The 19930-nt window shown below is 51.8% G+C and overlaps 1 protein-coding gene across 1 annotated transcript; it reads right to left on the bottom strand.

Annotated features, from left to right (window-relative positions):
• Window positions 1-676: 676 nt before the first annotated feature.
• LOC119104472 (paternally-expressed gene 3 protein) lies at window positions 677-15748 on the bottom strand. Its single transcript, XM_037228188.1, has 3 exons — window positions 15623-15748; window positions 11205-11281; window positions 677-5238 (listed from the first exon to the last, which is right to left on the bottom strand). The coding sequence occupies exons 1-3, from the start codon at window positions 15717-15719 to the stop codon at window positions 4252-4254; spliced, it is 1161 nt and encodes a 386-aa protein (XP_037084083.1). The 5' UTR covers window positions 15720-15748; the 3' UTR covers window positions 677-4251.
• Window positions 15749-19930: the final 4182 nt, after the last annotated feature.

The raw sequence follows: 19930 nt of genomic DNA on the forward strand, positions 1-19930 counted from the left end.
CTGCACGGCGCTGCCATGTCGAAGACCGTCCCGGCTCAGTCGCTGAAGGTGGACGGGCTTGGAGCTGGATGGCGTCACGGCGGTCTGCGCGATGAGCTGGATGACGTCACCGCGGTCTGAGCGATGATGACGCTCACTGGGTGGACGGCTGCCTGCCAGGCACGGGAGTCGCGGGTGAATGCCGCACGCCTTGATCCCGTGACGGATCTGCAGGCGGCTCCGGCGCTTTTTTCCTTCGCGTTTTCCCTTTTCCCTTCCTTTTTCGCCGAATTGCCGGGATGTCTCCAATACCAGCGTAATTCGCAAGCGTAGAGGGTGCTACAGCCACTGACCACCCAGGGGAAGCCATATTGACCGTGTCTCCCTCTCTCCGCTCGTCTTCGATTGCTAAAATATGGCGTCATATCCTTTGAGCCTTACCCTTCACCTCGTTTGTCATTTCTATTGGAGCCTGAAATTGGCAAAATAGAAATAATTGAAACAAGATGTGAGATAGGAAGCATCCGCGGCACCTTTGAGGGATTGGATGTGCCGTCGTCTCGAGTTTCTTCGTTCGCTTCTTTATTATGGAAGCGATTACACGCATGAGACTAACCCCCCCCCCCCCCGCCCCCCGCCCCAAACATATAAATCACACACGGAGCCATTAATCTGTAGTTTTGCTCCGGCAGGACCCAGGCTGGTTTGGCTGGAGGTATGCATTCAGCAAAGAGTGAACGTTAAAAAATCGGGGCATTATGAATGTCAGTTTAGTAATTGGTATGCTAAGTTTCCAGTATGATTGGGTTCTCGGGCATATTTCTAGCACAAGGCAATATTTTTTTTAGAAAGCGCATTAACAGAAATTTAAGGTATCTTTATGAGTCTCTCAGTTCTGGAGAGGAGACCAACCAGCACAATGTTCACGTGAGCTCACAAACTGTCGTAAAATAGTTGAGCGTTACCCCAGCGACGTTTGTGTGGTCATTACTACATTCTTTGTGTCATCCTCTTCCCAAACATTAGCTAAGGTATCTCAAATACGAGGAAATGTAATAACCCTGAGGTATATTATGCATGGATAATTATTTTCCAGCGCGGTTCTTTCTCATCGCCAAATCAATCGGCCTGATCCACCAGCGGCATACCTGAAGCCAAGTTAGAGTGCTTTACTGACGCCGACCTAGTCTGCGTCGACCTAGTCTTTAAATGAAGGCTGCAAAATTGCGTGGTTATAACGAAAATCCCACAGATATGCTAGGGCTGTTAATATTTCCAAAGAATTATTGCTACCTTTCACAAGTATTGCTTGAGTTGCACTTGAAAGCAAAGGAAGGTGATGAGATTCCGAGGAAAAATTCTACCTGGGCAAGCTTATTTTAGTCGACATAGCGATCTGTCTCCCCAAGCCGGCGGATTGGATCTGCCAGCGGCTACCTCGCTCCCGAAGTCCTGTTACGCACTACATACTGCCGTTTCCTTTGCCCTCAAGTTTTTTTGTAGCTATTGTGTATTGTTGATTGGCCACAAAATGATCATTTGTGCATGCTATAGAAATTGCCACTTTTAGTGCAAATTAATGTGGTTGTTCATGGAGCTGTCATATCTTCTTGCCTATGATGTATATTATAATTTCCAGCTCCCACACGAAGCTGAACACGCAAAGCTAAAAAACAAAGCTGTTTATTGGCGTAGTTAGTGGCAAACAACAGCGACACAGGTTTCAAGGGCATAGGAGCTCTCGAAGCGTTGTAAATCAGGGAATCTCCGTGAACACTGCTTACCATACTACATCACAGCGACGCCGCAAAGTTTGGCCAAAGTTGGCAGCTGACCATTTTTGCCAAATTTGGCAGCTTTTCCTTCATGCGTCTTCGCCTCTGCAAGTTTTGCAGGATGTCCCAGCCAATGTAGAATCACCAACAATGATCCCCTAAAGCAGTAGGCCTTTACAAAGCCATCGTGTCAGGGCTATTACCTCTTAGTGCGTGCTCAAGACCAGGGGAGGGCTAAGACCAGCTTCTACCCCGTCGTGCAAGATCAATGAATATGTTACGCAAAGTAGCAATGTGCAAAACCAGCGCAAAGTCAACGAGCTTCGTTGGATGACAGAGTAGTTTAAGACCCCCATCAACCATCGAAACAGCGCACACGGCGGTCGCCAGTTCGGTAAACTAACGAACCTAATGGAAGAGGTACGTCAAGAAATTTCCGCTGCAGAGACCAGTTAGCACAAGTGAAAGATGACGAAAATTGCTTGTGAGAGGAATGATTTTTAGTACGGACAGACCAGCAAAAACGAATCGACAGTCGGCACCTTGCGCCCTTGAATTTACCGGAGCCGCATACTCCGTTACTGCTAACAGCTACTACTCCAACAGTTAAACTGAGCTTGTCAACGAATCCTTTGCGGAAACTTGCTCAACACGTGAAACACTTCGCACGGAACAGTTACCGTGTGCTTTGCCTTCCGAAAATATTCCATTTGATCTGCAACCACGGCAAGTAAGCTATTTCACCTTCGAGAAAACGTGGCTGATACCCGCTGATGTACTCCGGCACGGCTGCTGAATGAATATTGTGAAGAATGCCACTGACGCGTCTTTTTTCGATCGCTTATGGGGGGGGGGGGGGGGCAGGTCATATCAGTTTGGACGAGGGCAACCATCTCTCCAGTTCCAAAAAAAAAACAACAATGCCGGAGTCGCCAAGAGAATTTCGCTCTCTGAATCTTACACCCACGTTTGGCAAAGTGTTGGAACACTTCGGTATTCCCTTCCTTCTGGCGAACCTTAGGCAAGTGAACGTCCTTACAGATCGACGGGAGAAACTGAGATTACGATTTGGGAGGCAATTCCTGCGGTGTCCAGGGCACAGAGACATGCTCCCATCGCCAAGAGAAAAAATCTCTAGTAGAAACCCTCGAGGTCGAGATGCACTTCGAACGTTTTACCGTCACGCGCGACTGTGAAATTCAACACAAATATCACAACCCTCATGAACTCGAACATCTTCACGTGTAGTCAAGGGGGTAAATCTTCCACCACACTCACCACTCCATCCGTCAAGATGTTGAGTGAGTTAAACATGTTTCTCTGTGCTTACATGCAATGCTTACTTACGCGCTATATAAGTCGATACTTAAAGCCGTGTTTTTCCACTAAGCCGCTCCTCCCCCCGCCTCCCCACCTCACGGCTATGCCTTCAGAGCCCTCCGGTGCCGGAAAGCTTTCACCCGGAACCGGTATCAGATCGCTGACAGAATCGCCTACGCTGGCAGGGAACTCCTCTTGCAATGGGCCTTCTTCCACCGCTAGCAGCTCGCCGCTCCCCTCCTCCGCCAGAGCGGGCAGACTGGTTTCCTGGGCGTCACCAGACGGGGGCAAGTCGCTGGACGGGGGCACATCACTGGACGGGGGCACATCACTAGACACGAGTGCGTCGCCAAAGAGGGTTACGTCACTGGGCGGAGGGACATCGCCTCTGTCTGCCTCCTCCTCAACGAGCAGCAGATCTTCACTTCCGACTGACTCTGGCGGAATCGTTGGTCCAGGCTCCGTGGCGGGCACCAGCGGAACCTCAACTGCCTCCGCGCTAAATTGAGGGTCTTCCGTGACGGCGGCGAGTTCTGGCCCGTCTAATTCCGTCGTGAACTGAGGCACTTCCGTGGCAGGGATGACCGGTGGACCTTCCGTCCTCATCTCTTCTGGCGCCGGTGCAAGCTGCGGCTCCTCTGGGGCCGGTGCGAGCTGCGGCTCCTCTGGCGCCGGTGCGAGCTGCGGCTCCTCTGGCGCCAGTGCGAGCTGCGGCTCCTCTGGCGCCGGTACGAGCTGCGGCTCCTCTGGCGCCGGTGCGAGCTGCGGCTCTTCTGGCGACTGTGCGAGCTGCGACTCTTCTGGCGCCGGTGCGAGTTGCGACTCTTCTGGCGCCGGTGCGAGCTGCGGCTCTTCTGGCGCCGGTGCGAGCTGCAGCTCCTCTGTCTCGGAGACGGCCTGAGGCTCCTCCGTTCCAGAGATGGCCTGCGGCGCTTCAGCTTGAGAGGTGGCAGGCTCTGCCGCCACATCTGTTTCAGCGGTAAGCTCGTCGCCGGCCACAGGAAGCTCGCCTATTTCTTGCTCAGGAGCTTCAACCAGCTCCAGTGCTGGGGCGTCAACTGCAGGGACGTCCTGACCGGGGACCTCGACTATCTCCTGCACTGGCGCCTCCACCGGCCGCAGGTCCGGAACGTCAGCAGTGTCCGGGGCTGGAGGTGCGTCCGGGGGGAGTTCGGGCTCAGTCCCCCACCTGTTCCTCCGCGGCCTTCGCCTCCTCCTGCTGCTCCAGTTCGTCCGCCTCCTGCTGGACCTGCTGGACCTCCGGCCGAGCCTGAGTCAGCTCGGCTGAGGCCTCCGGGACTGTCAGCGAAGGCGGATCGGACGGCGCTTCCGTCACCGCGTCGTCCGGTGAGGCAGCAGGCGCCTCTGCTGAGACGAGGACGTCCGGCTCCTCCGCCGAGATGGCTGCATCAGGCTGTTCGGTTGTGACGTAGGCGTCTGGCTCCTCCGCCGAGATGGCTGCGTCCGGCTGTTCGGTTGTGACGTAGGCATCTGGCTCCTCCACCGAGATGGACGTGTCCGGCTGCGGGGTGGTGGCGAAGACCTCCGGCTCCTCTGTTGAGATGATGCTATCCAGCTGCTCGGTTGTGACGAAGGCGTCTGGCTTCTCCACCGCGATGGAGGCATCCGGCTGCTCGGTGGTGGCGAAGACCTCCGGCTCCTCGGCTGAGACCAGCGCATCCGGCTGTTCGATGGTGGCGAAGACCTCCGGCTCCTCGGCTGATGTGGGCGCATCCGGCCGCTCGGTGGTGGCGAAGACTTCCGGCTCCTCGGCTGATGTGGGCGCATCCGGCTGCTCGGTGGTGGCGAAGACCTCCGGCTCCTCGACTGCGGTCGACTCACTCGGCCCCTCGGCCGGAGCCGCCGAGGTCAGCCCCAGGTCGATCTCCTGCGGCAGCGTCTCCGCGGCCGGCAACGTCGTGGGCGTCGTCGGCGGGGTCGTGGCTACCGTCGGGGGCGGGGCCTGCGTGGTGGGCGGGGCCGGAGCGCCCGCGGCGAGTGCGAGCGGCCGCGGCGTGGTGGTCACCCGGTGCCCGGCCGGCTGCAGGGTGGCGCCTGCGCAGGTCACCTGCGGGCAACACACGCCCGGCGAGAAGACCGCCGTGCAGCCGTCGGCCTCGTACTCCTCTTGGTTGCGGTCCCAGTCACATTGCGCTCGGACCGCCTGTAACAGGAGGCAGAGAGCTGGCGTTAGAACACCCCGCGGCACGCTGCTGTCGGGGACGGCGACGGACGCGTCTCGCTGGAATGGCGGCGAAAGGATAATGCTGCAGTGCCAGACGTCAGCCCTATGTCGTCAATGACGTCATCGGGCTGACTATGACCTCAATGACGTCACCTGACGTCAACCAAATGACGTCGGTTGATATCAGATCAATGACTTCAGTTGACGTCAACCCAATGACGTCAGTGGATGTCAGCTCAGTGATGTCAGTATACGTCAGCTTAATGACGTCAGTGGACGTCAGCTCAATGTCGACAGTGAACATCAACCCAATGACGTCAGGGGACGGCAGCCCCGTAGTTGGCCCATCATGTATCTAAGGCCGGCTCTCCTAACGCAGGAGGGCCGGCGTTAGAGGCGTCCGCGGTGCGCTGCTGTCGGGGAGCGGCGACGGACGCGTCTCGCTGGAAGGGCGGTGAGACGATGATGTCGCAGTGCCGGACGTCAGCTCTATGACGTCAGCGAATGTCGGCTAAATGACATGCGTTGATGCCACATCAATGACGTCAGTTGACGCCAGCCCAGTAACGTCAACGGACGTCAGCAAAATGACGACAGTGGTAGTCAATGTAACCCAATGACATCAGGGAACGCTTACTCAATGACATCAGGGGACGTAACCTCCGTGACTGGCAGATCGTGGGTCGCAGTGAGCAACACAATACCCCGTTTACGTTGGGTAATGAGCAGTTGGCAGAATGCCGAAAATGTTAGTGAAAGTTCCAAGCGTATCAAATTGTCGAGAAATGGTGTTAACACAATTCCAATTTAGCGCAGATGTGGTGCCAAAGACATGTAGACATGATATGCCAGTGCTATGATATATACATGTAGGCTATGATTAGATGATCTTTAATTAATTTATAAAAATGCATCATATTGTGAGTATGGAGGATATGACCGCTGTACACAATTCGTGCCAGGCTACCATATTTCATCGGAAGCGTAGCCGCTTTCCAAAAAGTGGTATTGACTGCGTATTGGAGACTTCTTGAGATTCTTTACTCGACGTTGATTGGCAGACGACTTTGGTGGCATTGTAACCTCAACGCTGATAGGTTGCCTTGGACGCGGAATCGTTGAGTGCGCGTAGACTCGCTAACTTCAAACCCTGAACTCTTCAGCGCAAGCGCGCAGCGGGACAGCGCATGTGCGACGGTGATGCATCCGTCAGATTGCAGCCGTTTTCACACTAGCACTGTTGGGCATGACCCATTTATATACCACATCTAAAATGCATAAGCATTAGGGCAACTTGGAAGACGGAAGCAAAGCTGATCGTGTGCCGTTAAGCTCACCAAAGTGCCGCGAAGATGTTTTTAATTCGTCAAAGACCTAGTACAGATGGCGTTCCTACTTAACATGATGTACCTATCCGTCAGTTTGTTTGTGAATTGGGTCACATGGAAATACATCATCAAGTGGCGAAAAAGGGAAATGCCGAATAAGTACAGGTTTAAAGGCATCTGGAAGCAACGAAGCAATGCGCTCTATGGACGCATGTCCAAGGGTGTCATCTCCTGAAATTGAACGGGGGGTATCCAATGAAGCTAACCTAACCTACCCTCCAATTCTGATTTCTCCCGGTATTTTGCATGCATCGATTTTTGTTCCTGATGTCACAATTGAAATAAACAAAAGCAGATTGGCGTGTGATTTGAGGCCGATATCGGATAGGGATAATGATGATATCAGATGAGGACGATAGACATTGTGATGCCTTTAGAATCTGTGTACCAGCAGTTAAGACACTAGCTGCATTTCTTTGGCCCAGTATTCCCTGTTTGTTCACATGCATTGGGCGAGGCTCAGAGGAGCATTGAGGGAGCTCAAGCCAGCATTGGAAGGGACGGCGAAGGAGGGAGGGGGGCTCATGCCCCCGAAGCCATGCCAAGTGACACCTCTGGCATCGTCCCACCCAAGAGACGCTCACGCCGGTCAACACGTCCGCTTAGCTTAACAAAGTTTCGTGTCAGTCTGACAGCATTTGCAAGGTGCCATGTAAGGTGTTATGCTGCCACGCGCCTAACCCTTCCCCGTCGCCATTTTTAGCCGGCTTGGCGTCAGGAATGCATTGTGATTCAAAGCGAAGCTGTTACGTGGTTGCTCGAAGCGAAGGACTTAATGTTATCGCTTGGTGTAAGCGCGAAGGCTTGTCGGATTCTTGCCTTTTGGTATTATGAGATCGGAGTTCTTATACTCACCGCAAGCGAACTTCAGAATGCCAGGGTGTACTGGTTAAACGGCGCTTCCGAGAAAACATTGGTTACATTTTCGGTGTCAGCATAAGAACTGCAAACCCGTATTATGCAATCTCTGCAAGACGACATGACATTACTGGCGGTGGGTCCTGAGCATTAACAAAAAAAACAACAACTCGGGATTCAGAATGTGATGTCTGTAAATCATGCATGATACGAAGCATGCAATACAGATTACAGAACAAGGGGTGCAGGAAGAGGGCAGAGGGTGAGCACGTCCCTCTGGCCCTCCCCTCGGGTCGGTATGTATTACGTTTTCACCATAGGCGGAAACTGCCCCCTCCCCCCACCCCCCACCCGAGCCCCACCGCCTTTCAGGTAAGTCTTGGCGGCGGTCCTGGTGGAGCATGTGGTCAATGCCGTTCAGGTGCTCCATCCAGCCGGGCTTTGGGTCAGACTTTCCGGTAGGCCATCCGTCATCACCCAAAGTGGCTTCTCATGTCACACCAAGCTTCATCACGCTTCGCAAAGTCAGCAACCGCCTTAAGCTGTCAGAGCTTTGTCCCCCCTCCCCCCTCTCCCCGTGTCAGGCTCCGTCTCAAGGGATCATGGCTCATGCTGTAATCCGGCCATGTTTGATCAAGTGTGCAGACATGCAATCCGACGTGAGCATGCACCACGGTACTTAAAAGGACGTTAGACAAAACGGATTTCTCGCTCGAGCCGTGCCGTAAGGCTGGGGGCGAGGTGTAGTTTCTTGTTTAGTTGAGGGGGGGGGGGGGATTCAATCCCCTACCAGCTTGGGCTTCAGCCCCCTACACTTTGGAAAGGAAGTGGGCAAAATCCATGGATAAACCTGTTTTTTGCATATTTTGGGGTACGTTCGGTAATTTTCACTGCTCAGCCCCCCCCCTCAACTCATTTTGTAAAGCTACGCCCCTGGCTGGGGCCTTGAGGCCGTTGAAGCTAGAAATCGTCAGCATGGTCGGTGCTGCCATTTTGTTCCAGTGACTTTTTTCAAACCCAAAAAAGCGAAAGGTTTCGACCGGCCGTGCTAAGTCATCTCGGGAACGCCTGCCTCTCCTTTCATGACGACAGGCTGGGGAGGGGGGACCGATTTATGGATACTGGACAGGATCGCATGTCTCAAAAACGCGGTGCAGGGAGTTTCTCATACAGAAAACCGGAGACCAAATGCGTCCTTAAAAAAGTTATACAGGAACGTCATATAAAGCCCAGGCACACATATGACCGGTAGAAAAATACTTAAACTTTGCTCACAAGAAAAGGTTCTCAGCAGACCCTGTGGCTGAACCGCATCACCACGGCGACCAAAGGAATTCAGCTGACCTGGTCTCCATGACCCAATGAACCGAGCAACGAGATCTTCATTACCCAATAAGCCCAGCGTCACGACTGACGATGTGGTAAGACCCGTGCCAGCTTTGTCTTTGGCACAGCGGCACAGCGTCAATGCACGGGACCCGTGGTCTAGCGAGCGATTCCAGTCCTAAGCCGATTGAGAGGGGGAGGAGAGGGGGTGACAGATGATAATCTGGGCTCGTGCCAGGAGCTCAGCCACACGCTGCGTCCAGGTGTCTTATGCGCGGCGAGCCAATGACGGTGTAGTCTCGCGAGCTAAAGAGTTGAAGTAGGCGACAGGGCTCGGCGACTCGGCATGGTGCATGCTTTGCAACGCGCGATGATGATATAACGGACAGATGATGCTTGATGGATGAACGGCGAAATGCTTGTTTATTTGTTGCACTTAGATGTGGTTGTTTTGTAATCGGTTGGTGTTGGCTTCTTGCTACTCCTTGCAGTCCCGGAGGAAGTGTGCACGTTTTCCCTGGCGTCATTGTCACGTGTGCCACAAGCTTAATGTCCTCCCGCAACGCAAGAATGTGCCCTTGTTGGTTTCAATCGAATACTTTCTAATAAGAACTGGATGCTTTCCCTTCATGCAAGTCCATCCGATGCAATTCCTGGTTGAGGGGCTGAGGATACAATTGTTTTATTCAGTTCGAAATACCGGCTGTTTATGTCCCCGCAAATAAATCTATCGATATGTCAAGCTCCTGTTTGCGCTTCACATTCGAGGCCTTCCATACGCCTTTCACATTCATATAAAACATTCAAAAAGTTGTTTCGGTGGTATCAACGGTGCTTTTGATGCTTGGAACGCATGTTCTCACGGGCGCCATATAAGCTCTATTTGGGTGTACCTTTAAACATAAAGTAACGCCCAAGCGCATCGCGCGCTGAGTCATTAATACCAACTGAGATGGCGAGTGCCTGCGAAGGAGGATAAGCAGACGGTGGGGTAATTCAGCCCGGCAAAAAATCTAACCGTTTTGTGTAGTAGTCGAAGCCGGGAGGACAAACGACCCGGCATTGATATTGTGAGCTAGGATAACTCAGAACTGCAGAATTATGGGTTTTCTCCTGTGCACTTCCTCAACCCCTTCTGATTCTGAGCAGTCAGCAGCATGTCTCATAGCAAATAATAGAAGGCTCAACAATAAGGTATTATAATTATATGATCACAGTATCAGATAATGGTAAAATAAGTAAATGCTGCAAACTTGATGAATGACTAAAAACAAGGGAACGTGTCGCGATGCCCACGTGCCAACAGCATTCCAATTGCCTCCCGGTCGCAAGACAACGGCCATCTCGCATACAGCAGACGTTTTGAGAAACCTGCACCGTGCTTCTCCGGCTCCCGCGCCCTCTCCTTAAGCAAGGGATGCTCACGTCTCCGCTACCCACATCCGTCTCAAGGGTACAAGGAATCGACCGCATGTCTCCCGGCCACAAGAGCCGAGGCCCGGATGTCTACAGTAAGTGGCCTTCACGCGGGATGCAATCAGCCGCATCCGTACACATTTTTTTTGGAACGTCGGCACCGACCCGCTGCCTTCTACGAAGTGTTACTTGGTTGCGGATACTGGCAGTGCATGTTTCTTGATCTTAAGCGGTTGAAAGAGCGTTTTTTAGTCCTATTACGTTTGTAATCCTAATCCAGGCAAATTATCATGCATGGGTGATGATATCCCTTGGGTATCATCACCCACGTGCACTCATGTGTACCCCTGCGGCATATGCACCTGGCTTCATTTATAAGCTGATTTTTCTGTCTCTTTTCCTTGTTGTCACCTTGTTGTTCTATCGAAACTTTATTTTTGTTTTCAGACCATGTTTATAATAGATGTGATTATTTCAAAACCAGATGAGCCACACTGTTCGATATGTTTGTTATTTCAAGAACACTTCCCCATCTTCGTTTATGGGCTGATTTTTCTGTTTCCTTTCCTCCTGTCACCTCTTTGCTTTATCGGTACATTAGTTTTGTTTTTCAGGCTGCTCTTATATGAATGAGATTTATTTCAAGATCAGATGAGCCACGCCATTAAGGGTGGAATAAATCCATGGATAGGTACAAAATGGTGCAGCCAGGATTTTTTTAAGATACGCGCGAGCTCAGCGAGCACGGATGATGTCGATTTTGAACATTCCGTCAGGAGCCATCCGTGATAGAAAGTTTTAAAAATGCGGGTCTCAGAGAGGCGACCCCCCGACGTCCCCTTGGTTATGTCTGTCCGTGTATATATGCTTTGTTACTGTCCATTCCTCTAAGTCATCCAACTCACGAACTTTAAAATGGTCATGGCGTCGTACAAGCCGGCAGTACGGGCTACTTACGATGCATTCTCCAGTGGGGAAGCATTTGCAGAACTTGCATGGGTCACTACCTGACGGTCCTGTGGCAGTACAGTCACCTGAAAATGAACAGAACGCTTGGCTGTCACACGGACACACATAGTCAACGGTAGCCAGGTGAGGTATTGACTGAGCGCTTTTTACATCGCTGAAAATGACATCTGTTTGGTGTGTGCAGCGTAATAGACAAGTTGTTGCCTGTTTTTTCTCAAAATCGTACAGTGCATGTGCAGTGTAAGACATGGCAAGTATAAAAACGTAATTCATATGACCTACTTATAGTGATGATATACGTGATATTCGTTAAGTTGTATTTTTGATAAGTTTTTGGTCCCGGACCTTGTTCACGAGGTCAAAAATTCAAGTGTGCTTTCAAATTATTTTTGTCTATCCATTCGGCGTGCAAATGATTCCTGGAACGTGTGCATACCGGTACCAGCCAAGGTGGGTGATGACGATACATGATGAGAGTTTTGTGCTCGCAACACCTTCAAAAGACAGTCATGAATAGGAGGATGACGAGGTCATTCAAATAGGAAATGGGCTCCGCAAGAATGATAGCGAGGGTGAATTGAGGCAGGACATTGAGTTATTTTCTGTCGCGTCTTTTTGACCTGACTGGATAGTTTATTAGTTCTATGGTAATATTTGTTTCGAAGGTTTCGTAGGCAAAGCTCAAAACCAAAATTTTCTTTTAGAGTTTGTTGTTGCCTACGTAAAGGCAATTGGCCAAGTGATCAACTAATGCAGACACAGTATGACCATACAATCAACCGATCAATGGATCGCTGGTAGAGAGGGGAAAAGACAAATTAATACGCATGTCGGATGGCAACTGATAACAGACTACGGAAAGAAAGCCGAAAAGAGAGCCTACCCGGAAGCCCGGAAAGAAAACCGATAGTGCATCCGGAGAGCTTAAATGGCCTCCAAAAAATCGTGGCATGCATTCTAAAAACACTGCTAAAAATAGTGCGGCCTTCCCAATCAGTTTTTCGCTTCACTTTGCGTCGAGCGAGGCGTGGTTATAAACACCCGTATTCTAACTTCAGCACATTCTGAATAAACTAAATACTGCCACGTTGGAGTGTTGCCTCCGACCGTAATGCTATGGGTTATGGAGCAATGTCGTGCACTCGTCATCCTTAGGGGACATGCTATGGCCGATTCTTTGCAAAATTTGATCAGCGTATAGAAAAAACTTCTGACAGAACCAAAAAAGACATAGCAAAGACGCAGCAGTCTTCCATTATCTACTATGCCAAAACATAACATTTGTGTCAGTCGAAAGCTCTTCCAAAACCGTGGTACTTAGGCTGTGTGCTGGCGGACTATATATCGAGCAAGCTAATGGCAGCCACGTTTTTATTTCTTCTATGATCTAGGACAGAGAAGGGCGGTGCGATAATTTTCAAAACAGGAATAGGGGGTAAGGCAAGGGGGAACGTAAACGTGCTTGGAAAAGGAGGTTGGCCACACCGCCCTTCCGGTCAGCTTCGACTATGCGTCATCGTAGAGGTCTTTAAGGTTCTGAAAAAAGTTTAAAAGAATTCTGCCTAGCCCTTGAGCTTCTTATCTATTTTGCATTGGAAAGTAAAGTAAGTGCATCATGACCCATTCACTTCTCCACTTTTCCCACCCTTCCAATTTGAGTACCCGAATTATGATTTACGCGGAATTATTGTCACGCCGGTGGTGTTGCACGTAAAGTATCGTCTTGAGGGTCTTGATCCCACCCAACGCTTGATCCACGGTGACAGTGTCTTGGGGCATGCGTGAAAAGCAGCGCATCGCCACAACGTCGATGGCGATGGCGATGTAATGCTATGTGACGCCGCGGAGAGGTCAGTGCTGCAGGCGAATGACTGAGGCGAGGATAATATTGCAGACACATTCTTTATGTGCAACGCCTCACGGTGCTCACTAATAACATTATTGTGTTCGTGCTCACCAGTGCCTGAAGCGCAGTCATGTTTGAGCCACTTATCAATGTATGCACTTGCACAAATGTTGCGAATAGAATTCCATCTTTTGACACCGACTGGGGCTTGTCTGAATACATCGCTACCTCATGGCACCTTCAGTGCAAACAGCACGAGCGGAAACAATCCTGCGAGTATAAACGCTGACACATGCGACGTTGTTTTAATGCTGCGCATAATCTTACGAACAGGTAACGTATAAAAACTACTGAAAGCTGTTGCTGCGCTGATCACCAACGCAAAGTTACATGACCAGAGATAAGCCGAGGGTGAGCAATGCCCGCGTTCGTTGAGCTCACGATACACTGTCTCAGATGTACAATGGCGCGTTTCAAATTTCGCAAGTAAAGCTTGCTCCTAATGCCACGTGCTGTTTGAAAAATAAGCCTGTCCAACATGCCTGGGTTGACGGTGCGTTAAGACCAGGCCTGCCGAAAACGCGCATACGACAAATTGCGCAAACTTGTGAGGCAATGCTGTTTTCCACTCAGAAAGCAGCCTTGGCAGCTTGAGCGATCATTGTGCAGAAAGGGCCCAACGGCTCGATCCAGCGGCGGGTGTGCTGCAGTTATCAACAACTGTAAAAGTGCTCAACGGGCTGCCCGACACGTCAGGCGGCGTCAACTGTCTCGCGGCAGTTGCCATGGCGACAGCTCGGCTTCGACGGAATGGGAGGTGCCCTGCGATTTCGAGACAGTCAATGAATCATGCGGGGGATTTGCGTCCTTGTGGGCGCCCGCGGCCTGCAAAACATCCTCTGATCCGCAGTCGCCTCTCCGGCCACCACGGTACCATCACGCGACGGGGGAAGGTCATCACAACGTCCGGGGCTGATCCTTCGAACGTGACGAGAATGTGGTGGACGCAGAGGGGTGGGAGCCCACCCAGGTGCGTCGACAACGAGACTCGATCTATCAGCATTCGCCCTGCACAGGGCTGTGATGAATCGGTGCTTAGGAAAGTGAACGTAACCCTCCTGGCACGGCCGGTGCTCTTCTCTTATGCGTAAATCAGGTTCCCCTCGGTGGCGGCTTAGGGACGTCGCCAGCGCCGCCGGCTCAGTGGCCAAGACCTCGTTTGTGACATGGCTTTGGTTGCGTATCATCACGTACATGACACGGCGTAGGGGTACATGATGACGGTGCCAGCTCTAAGATGTTCATGTAGCTACGTCGATGTCCTTTTTATGCAATCCGTGCACGTCGCTGCGGCTTCGCAATCGCCACTGCTCCCACCTTTGAGTTTGCCGAGATAATTTTAAGACTAAATCGAGACCATTTATCGTCAATGTCAGTCATTTGGGTCTATCTTTTCTTAAACTCATGATCTTGTGCTCTTTTCGTTTTGCAGCGTAGTTTAATGCAGCATGCCAGCGCCCCAGTGGATCCTCATTAGTTCGAGTCGTGGATGATTTATCACGACCGCAAACCCTCGTGATTCAAGTCGTTTGTGCGATCCGATTTCTGCTGCATGCCGGACGAATCAGTTCGTGTTGCAGCTGCAAAAAAACGGCATGCACTTAACTGCGCTCAAAAGTTAGAAATTCAAAGAAAGAGAGCATTCCGGATATGATGTAAAATGTTCTTTTTCCGCCCCGCAATGTGCAGTTTACGCTTTTCTGTTGGTGAAATGCTTCCATAAGTCATTTTCTTTGTTCTGGCACCTGCGCCGAGTTCTCTTTTTCGTGCTTACGTTTAATCTAGAACTCATGCGGAGTTTAAAGGGACGTCATGCCCACATCGCAACCTTGCCATGCTACGTACCATATGCGATTTCAACTCGGAAGGCACTGACGACTTTCATCCTAACATCATCACACTCACAATATCTAAGTGGGATGAAATTTCCAACAACCTTTTTGCTTGACGACACATGTAAAATAAATATTGAGATTTATCGGGTACTGTCTTAGATGTTACTAATCAGCAGCCGAAATGTGATCTCTGTTGAATCCAGCACAGGGTGGAGAAATGCGCATGTAATTCACCGAATTGTGCACGAATGCTATTCTTGCAACCGGTGCAATTACTTACTTCTGAGCAGAATAGAGTGATCGACTAGGATGATTATGATCCAGGATTTTGCGATCGGGTGGGGGGACAATTAAAACTCTGTTTACTGAAAACGCTGTTCGCCGGGCGACGGGAGAGTGGAATTTGGTTTGTCGTAAAAGCGAAAAAATTAAAATTTGTCGTAAACCAACATCACGTGTTTACAAGCTTCTTATTTTATTAAGCTTCTATTTTTTACTTCTTATTTTTCTTATTTATTACAGAATTATTTTGTCTGCGCTTAATTTTCTGCTGTCAAAAGTTGTTCGCACGCATGCTGATGCATGTCATAAATTTAAGAACAGAAGCACGTGCCACCAGGGGCCGCCGCTGCGTGAAACGCCGCCAATTATGATAATGATCTCACCTGCTGGTGTGTTGTTGGTCCGGAATATAGTGGCCACGCCATTCAACGGAAAGGCACTGGCACAGCACAGTACCGCCAGGAGCAACGCGAGCCGCATGATGAACTGCGGCTTTGGTGTCTGCAAGTCCAAGCAAAGCTGGCCAGGCAAAGCCGTTGTCGGCCTCTTATAGCGGCACGGGCCCGTCTCATAAATCCGGGACGCGTAAGCCCTACGCCGGATGGTTTTCAGTCCTTGTGCAGCATGCTACGTGGCTGCAACGGGATCCGTCAATTTGACAAACATTCTTGCGGCTTCCTGGGAACGTCGTGACTCGATGCTGGACTTTGTTTGCTTCTCTCGTCTGTTCTGGAATACATGCTAAGCGCCTAGCCCAGCTGCATGCACAAGTGGAGAAGGAAGAACAAAGTCGGTGAGGCAACGTTTTTTAGTTTGACCCAACGGCAAGGCGTTTATCAGCTTAAGCTGTGTGCAGGAAAACTGGTATGATTCCATCCGCCCGTGCTTCATCGCTGTCTCCACCCATGTACGCTGCATGCATTTGCCAGGAGGCACGCAGGGGAGGGGTGGTGTAGCCAGTCTCATGTGTTTTTTTAACCGTTGGTGAAGGTGGGTGGTGCCAGTACGTCTCATCGCCGTCAGTGATATGAATCGACCACTTGGTCACCCGAGAAAGCCTGCGCACGACAGTATGTCGGCCATTTTGGAATGGTCATTTCCGGTAGATACCAATCCGGTACCGGTAGGTACCAAACCGGTACGTACCGGTAGGTACCGGTAGGTACCAAAATAAGTACTAATCGCAAATCAACTGATTTAAGGCGCCAATCCACTCCGAGTGTAACCAAGTGAAGATTATTCGGTTGAAAACACCAAAATAACCAAAAAACTTTTCCCTACAAGTGTTTCGCTTCCACCGAAATCCACCGTTATGAGAAGAGCTGTCGGGTCGGTCTCGACGCCAAGCGATGAAATGGATGAAGGGCTGTCTCACAGGCATCCAAGTGGCAGTCGTCATGGCGCCCCATCGAAGGTGATTTTGTTTCTCCGACAAGAACGAAAAACCGAAGCAATAGACGCCGCCATATCACTGCGCCGTATGTCACGACACATATGCTCGGATGTCATTCGACTGACATGATGGAGACTGTCATATCACTGAGCCGTATGCCACGATGTATATGCTCCGATGTTATTTGACTGACATGGTGGGCACTGCTATATCAGTGCGCTGTGTGTCACGACACAGATGCTAATTGACTGACATGGTGGGCACTGCTATATCAGTGCGCTGTGTGTCACGACACAGATGCTAATTGACTGACATGGTGGGCACTGCTATATCAGTGCGCCGTGTGTCGCGACACAGATGCTAATTGACTGACATGGTGGGCACTGCTATATCAGTGCGCTGTGTGTCACGACACAGATGCTAATTGACTGACATGGTGGGCACTGCTATATCAGTGCGCTGTGTGTCACGACACAGATACCACCTGCCTGACATGGTGGAGGCTGCCATACCAGTGCGCCGTATGCCACGATACAGATGCTTCGATGTCACCTGACTGACATGGTGGAGGTTGTCATATTACTGCGCCGTTTGTCACGATACACTGGTGCTCCGATGACATGGTGGGGAAGCCACGAATGTAAGAATATCCCAACAGTCACTATGCAAATTCACTGCCAAATCACTTCTCCCCCTCCCCCCCCCCCCCCCCCCCCGCATCGCCCTCGAATTACCATTGAGTCAGAAGAAGAGAGGGGACCTTTCATCCCCACGCGCCCCCTGTCCCCCACGAACGCAGGGGCCGTCTTATCCCGCACTGCGGGCCGCAGCTAGCGCGGCAGCGGTCCGCCATCATCGTCACCATTATCATCGTCATCATCATCGTCATCATCCCGAACGTCGCTCCATGCTCATGAGCGAACTCTCGAGTCCAGCGTCAATCGAGCAAGCCGTTCAGGCAGATAACGGCGCTGCGGGTACAGGACCAGGGATGGTAAAGCTGCCCCTGACCTCCCCGTGCTGCGGGTACCGGACCAGTGATGGTAAAGCTGACCCTGACCTCCCCGTGCCGCGGGTACCGGACCAGTGATGGTAAAGCTGCCCCTGACCTCCCCGTGCCGCGGGTACCGGACCAGTGATGGTAAAGCTGCCCCTGACCCCACCTTGCTGCAGGTACCGGACCGGTGATGGTAAAGCTGCCCCTGACCTCCCCGTGCCGCGGGTACCGGACCGGTGATGGTAAAGCTGCCCCTGACCTCCCCGTGCTGCAGGTACCGGACCGGTGATGGTAAAGCTGCTCCTGACCTCCCCGTGCTGCAGGTACCGGACCGGTGATGGTAAAGCTGCCCCTGACCTCCCCGTGCCGCGGGTACCGGACCGGTGATGGTAAAGCTGCCCCTGACCTCCCCGTGCTGCAGGTACCGGACCGGTGATGGTAAAGCTGCTCCTGACCTCCCCGTGCTGCAGGTACCGGACCGGTGATGGTAAAGCTGCCCCTGACCTCCCCGTGCTGCGGGTACCGGACCAGTGATGGCAAAGCTGCCCCTGACCTCCCCGTGCTGCGGGTACCAGACCAGTGATGGTAAAGCTGCTCCTGACCTTACCTTGCTGTAGGTACCGGACCGGTGATGGTAAAGCTGACCCTGACCTCCCCGTGCCGCGGGTACCGGACCAGTGATGGTAAAGCTGCTCCTGACCTCACCTTGCAGTAGGTACCGGACCGGTGATGGTAAAGCTGACCCTGACCTCACTGTGCTGCGGGTACCGGACAAGTGGTGGTAAAGCTGCCCCTGACCTCACTGTGCTGCGGGTACTGGAATGGTGGTGGTGAAGCTGCCCCTGACCTCACCGTCCTCTGATGAGGCGCATAATATCATCAGCCATTGAAAGCTCTGGGGACACAGCTGGGCGTACAGCCGTCCCTTCCAGTCCACTTGAGTCCACTTGAGTCCACTTGAGTTTACTTGAGTTCACTTGAGTCCACTTGAGTCCACTTGAGTCCGCTTGAGTCCACTTGAGTTCACCTGAGTCCGCTTGAGTCCGCTTGAGTCAGCCTGAGTTTGCTTGAGCGTGCATTGCTTAGCGTTAGCTCTGATCATAGAAATTGATCCATTAAAAAAGCTTGGACCAAATTTATAGTAAGAATTTCAGCGTCTTCGACGACGATCGCCATGCACCGCTGTCTCCGCATTTGTCTGCGCAGTAGCTGCCTACCCCGTGCCTATCTGCTCCGTACCTGTCCGCTCCGTACCTGTCCGCTCGGTACCTGCCTGCTCCGTATCTGCCTGCTTCGTACCTGCCCGCTCGGTACCTGTCCGCTCCGTACCTGCCTGCTTCGTACCTGCCCGCTCGGTACCTGTCCGCTCCGTACCTGCCTGCCCTCACCCCACAGCTTTCGACCCTGGTACCGCCTGTTCCACTCCGCTCATCTACAGTCGGCTCCTGGGTGGGTTGTTACAATGCGGAGTGCGCTGATGCAGCATGTATCAACGTACCGCGCATCTACAGTCGGCTCCTGGGTGGGTTGTTACAATGCGGAGTGCGCTGATGCAGCATGTATCAACGTACCGCACATCTACAGTCGGCTCCTGGGGGGGTTGTTACAATGCGGAGTGCGCTGATGCAGTATGTATCAGCGCATCGCACATCTACAGCTGGCTCCTGGGGGGTTGTTACAGTGCGGAGTGTGCTGATGCAGCATGTATCAACGTACCGCGCATCTACAGTCGGCTCCTGGGTGGGTTGTTGTGGTGCGGAGTGTGCTGATGCAGCATGTATCAACGCACCGCACAAAATCGTGCAGGCCCGGGCCTGCTTCGGTGCAGTGTGGGCACAGTGTGAAAGACAGAAGAGCACAAAGTCGGCGGTGAGGATGCGTCAGACAGCAGCTGAAGTAGCGTATTCGCCTGATTTTGTCTGTCATTGACGAGGAGGTCCCTCGCTGCAGGATTAGGGGACGGGGAGAAAGGTTAAGCACGCGCGTGCTGTGGTGTGGCATGGAGTGAGCCATGTTTTTTTCACTAATGTGCAGTACTCCACAATCTTCTAAGAGTGCATACCAGGCTGCATGATGACGTTATCGAATGCATTGCAATTCTGATTGTTGGAGCACGTGCAAATGCAAGTACTCACCGTGTCATTTGTTTGCCTCCCATTGTCCCGTTGCTCGTTTTTGTTATCCGTTTTTTTTCCTCACGCCATTTAATCACAACTCGCAAACCCGCCTGGAGGTGTAATGCGATCAACCCAGCGTGTGTATTATGGTGTTCTGTCAACACACGTGACTCTGCTCGACTGG

The sequence above is a fragment of the Pollicipes pollicipes genome, unplaced genomic scaffold (genome assembly GCF_011947565.3).
Source record: "Pollicipes pollicipes isolate AB1234 unplaced genomic scaffold, Ppol_2.1 Scaffold_6052;HRSCAF=7182_pilon_pilon_pilon, whole genome shotgun sequence".
NCBI lineage: Eukaryota > Metazoa > Arthropoda > Thecostraca > Pollicipedomorpha > Pollicipedidae > Pollicipes > Pollicipes pollicipes.

What these genes read in the sequence shown, in the direction of transcription:
- LOC119104472 (XM_037228188.1), bottom strand. Translation starts at nt 15,719, where the DNA reads ATGCGGCTCGCGTTGCTCCTGGCGGTACTGTGCTGTGCCAGTGCCTTT. An exon ending in GACCAACAACACACCAGCAG is followed by an intron (nt 11,282 to 15,622) that starts GTGAGATCATTA and finishes GTTCATTTTCAG; the next exon opens with GTGACTGTACTGCCACAGGA. An exon ending in TCCCCACTGGAGAATGCATC is followed by an intron (nt 5,239 to 11,204) that starts GTAAGTAGCCCG and finishes CTCCTGTTACAG; the next exon opens with GCGGTCCGAGCGCAATGTGA.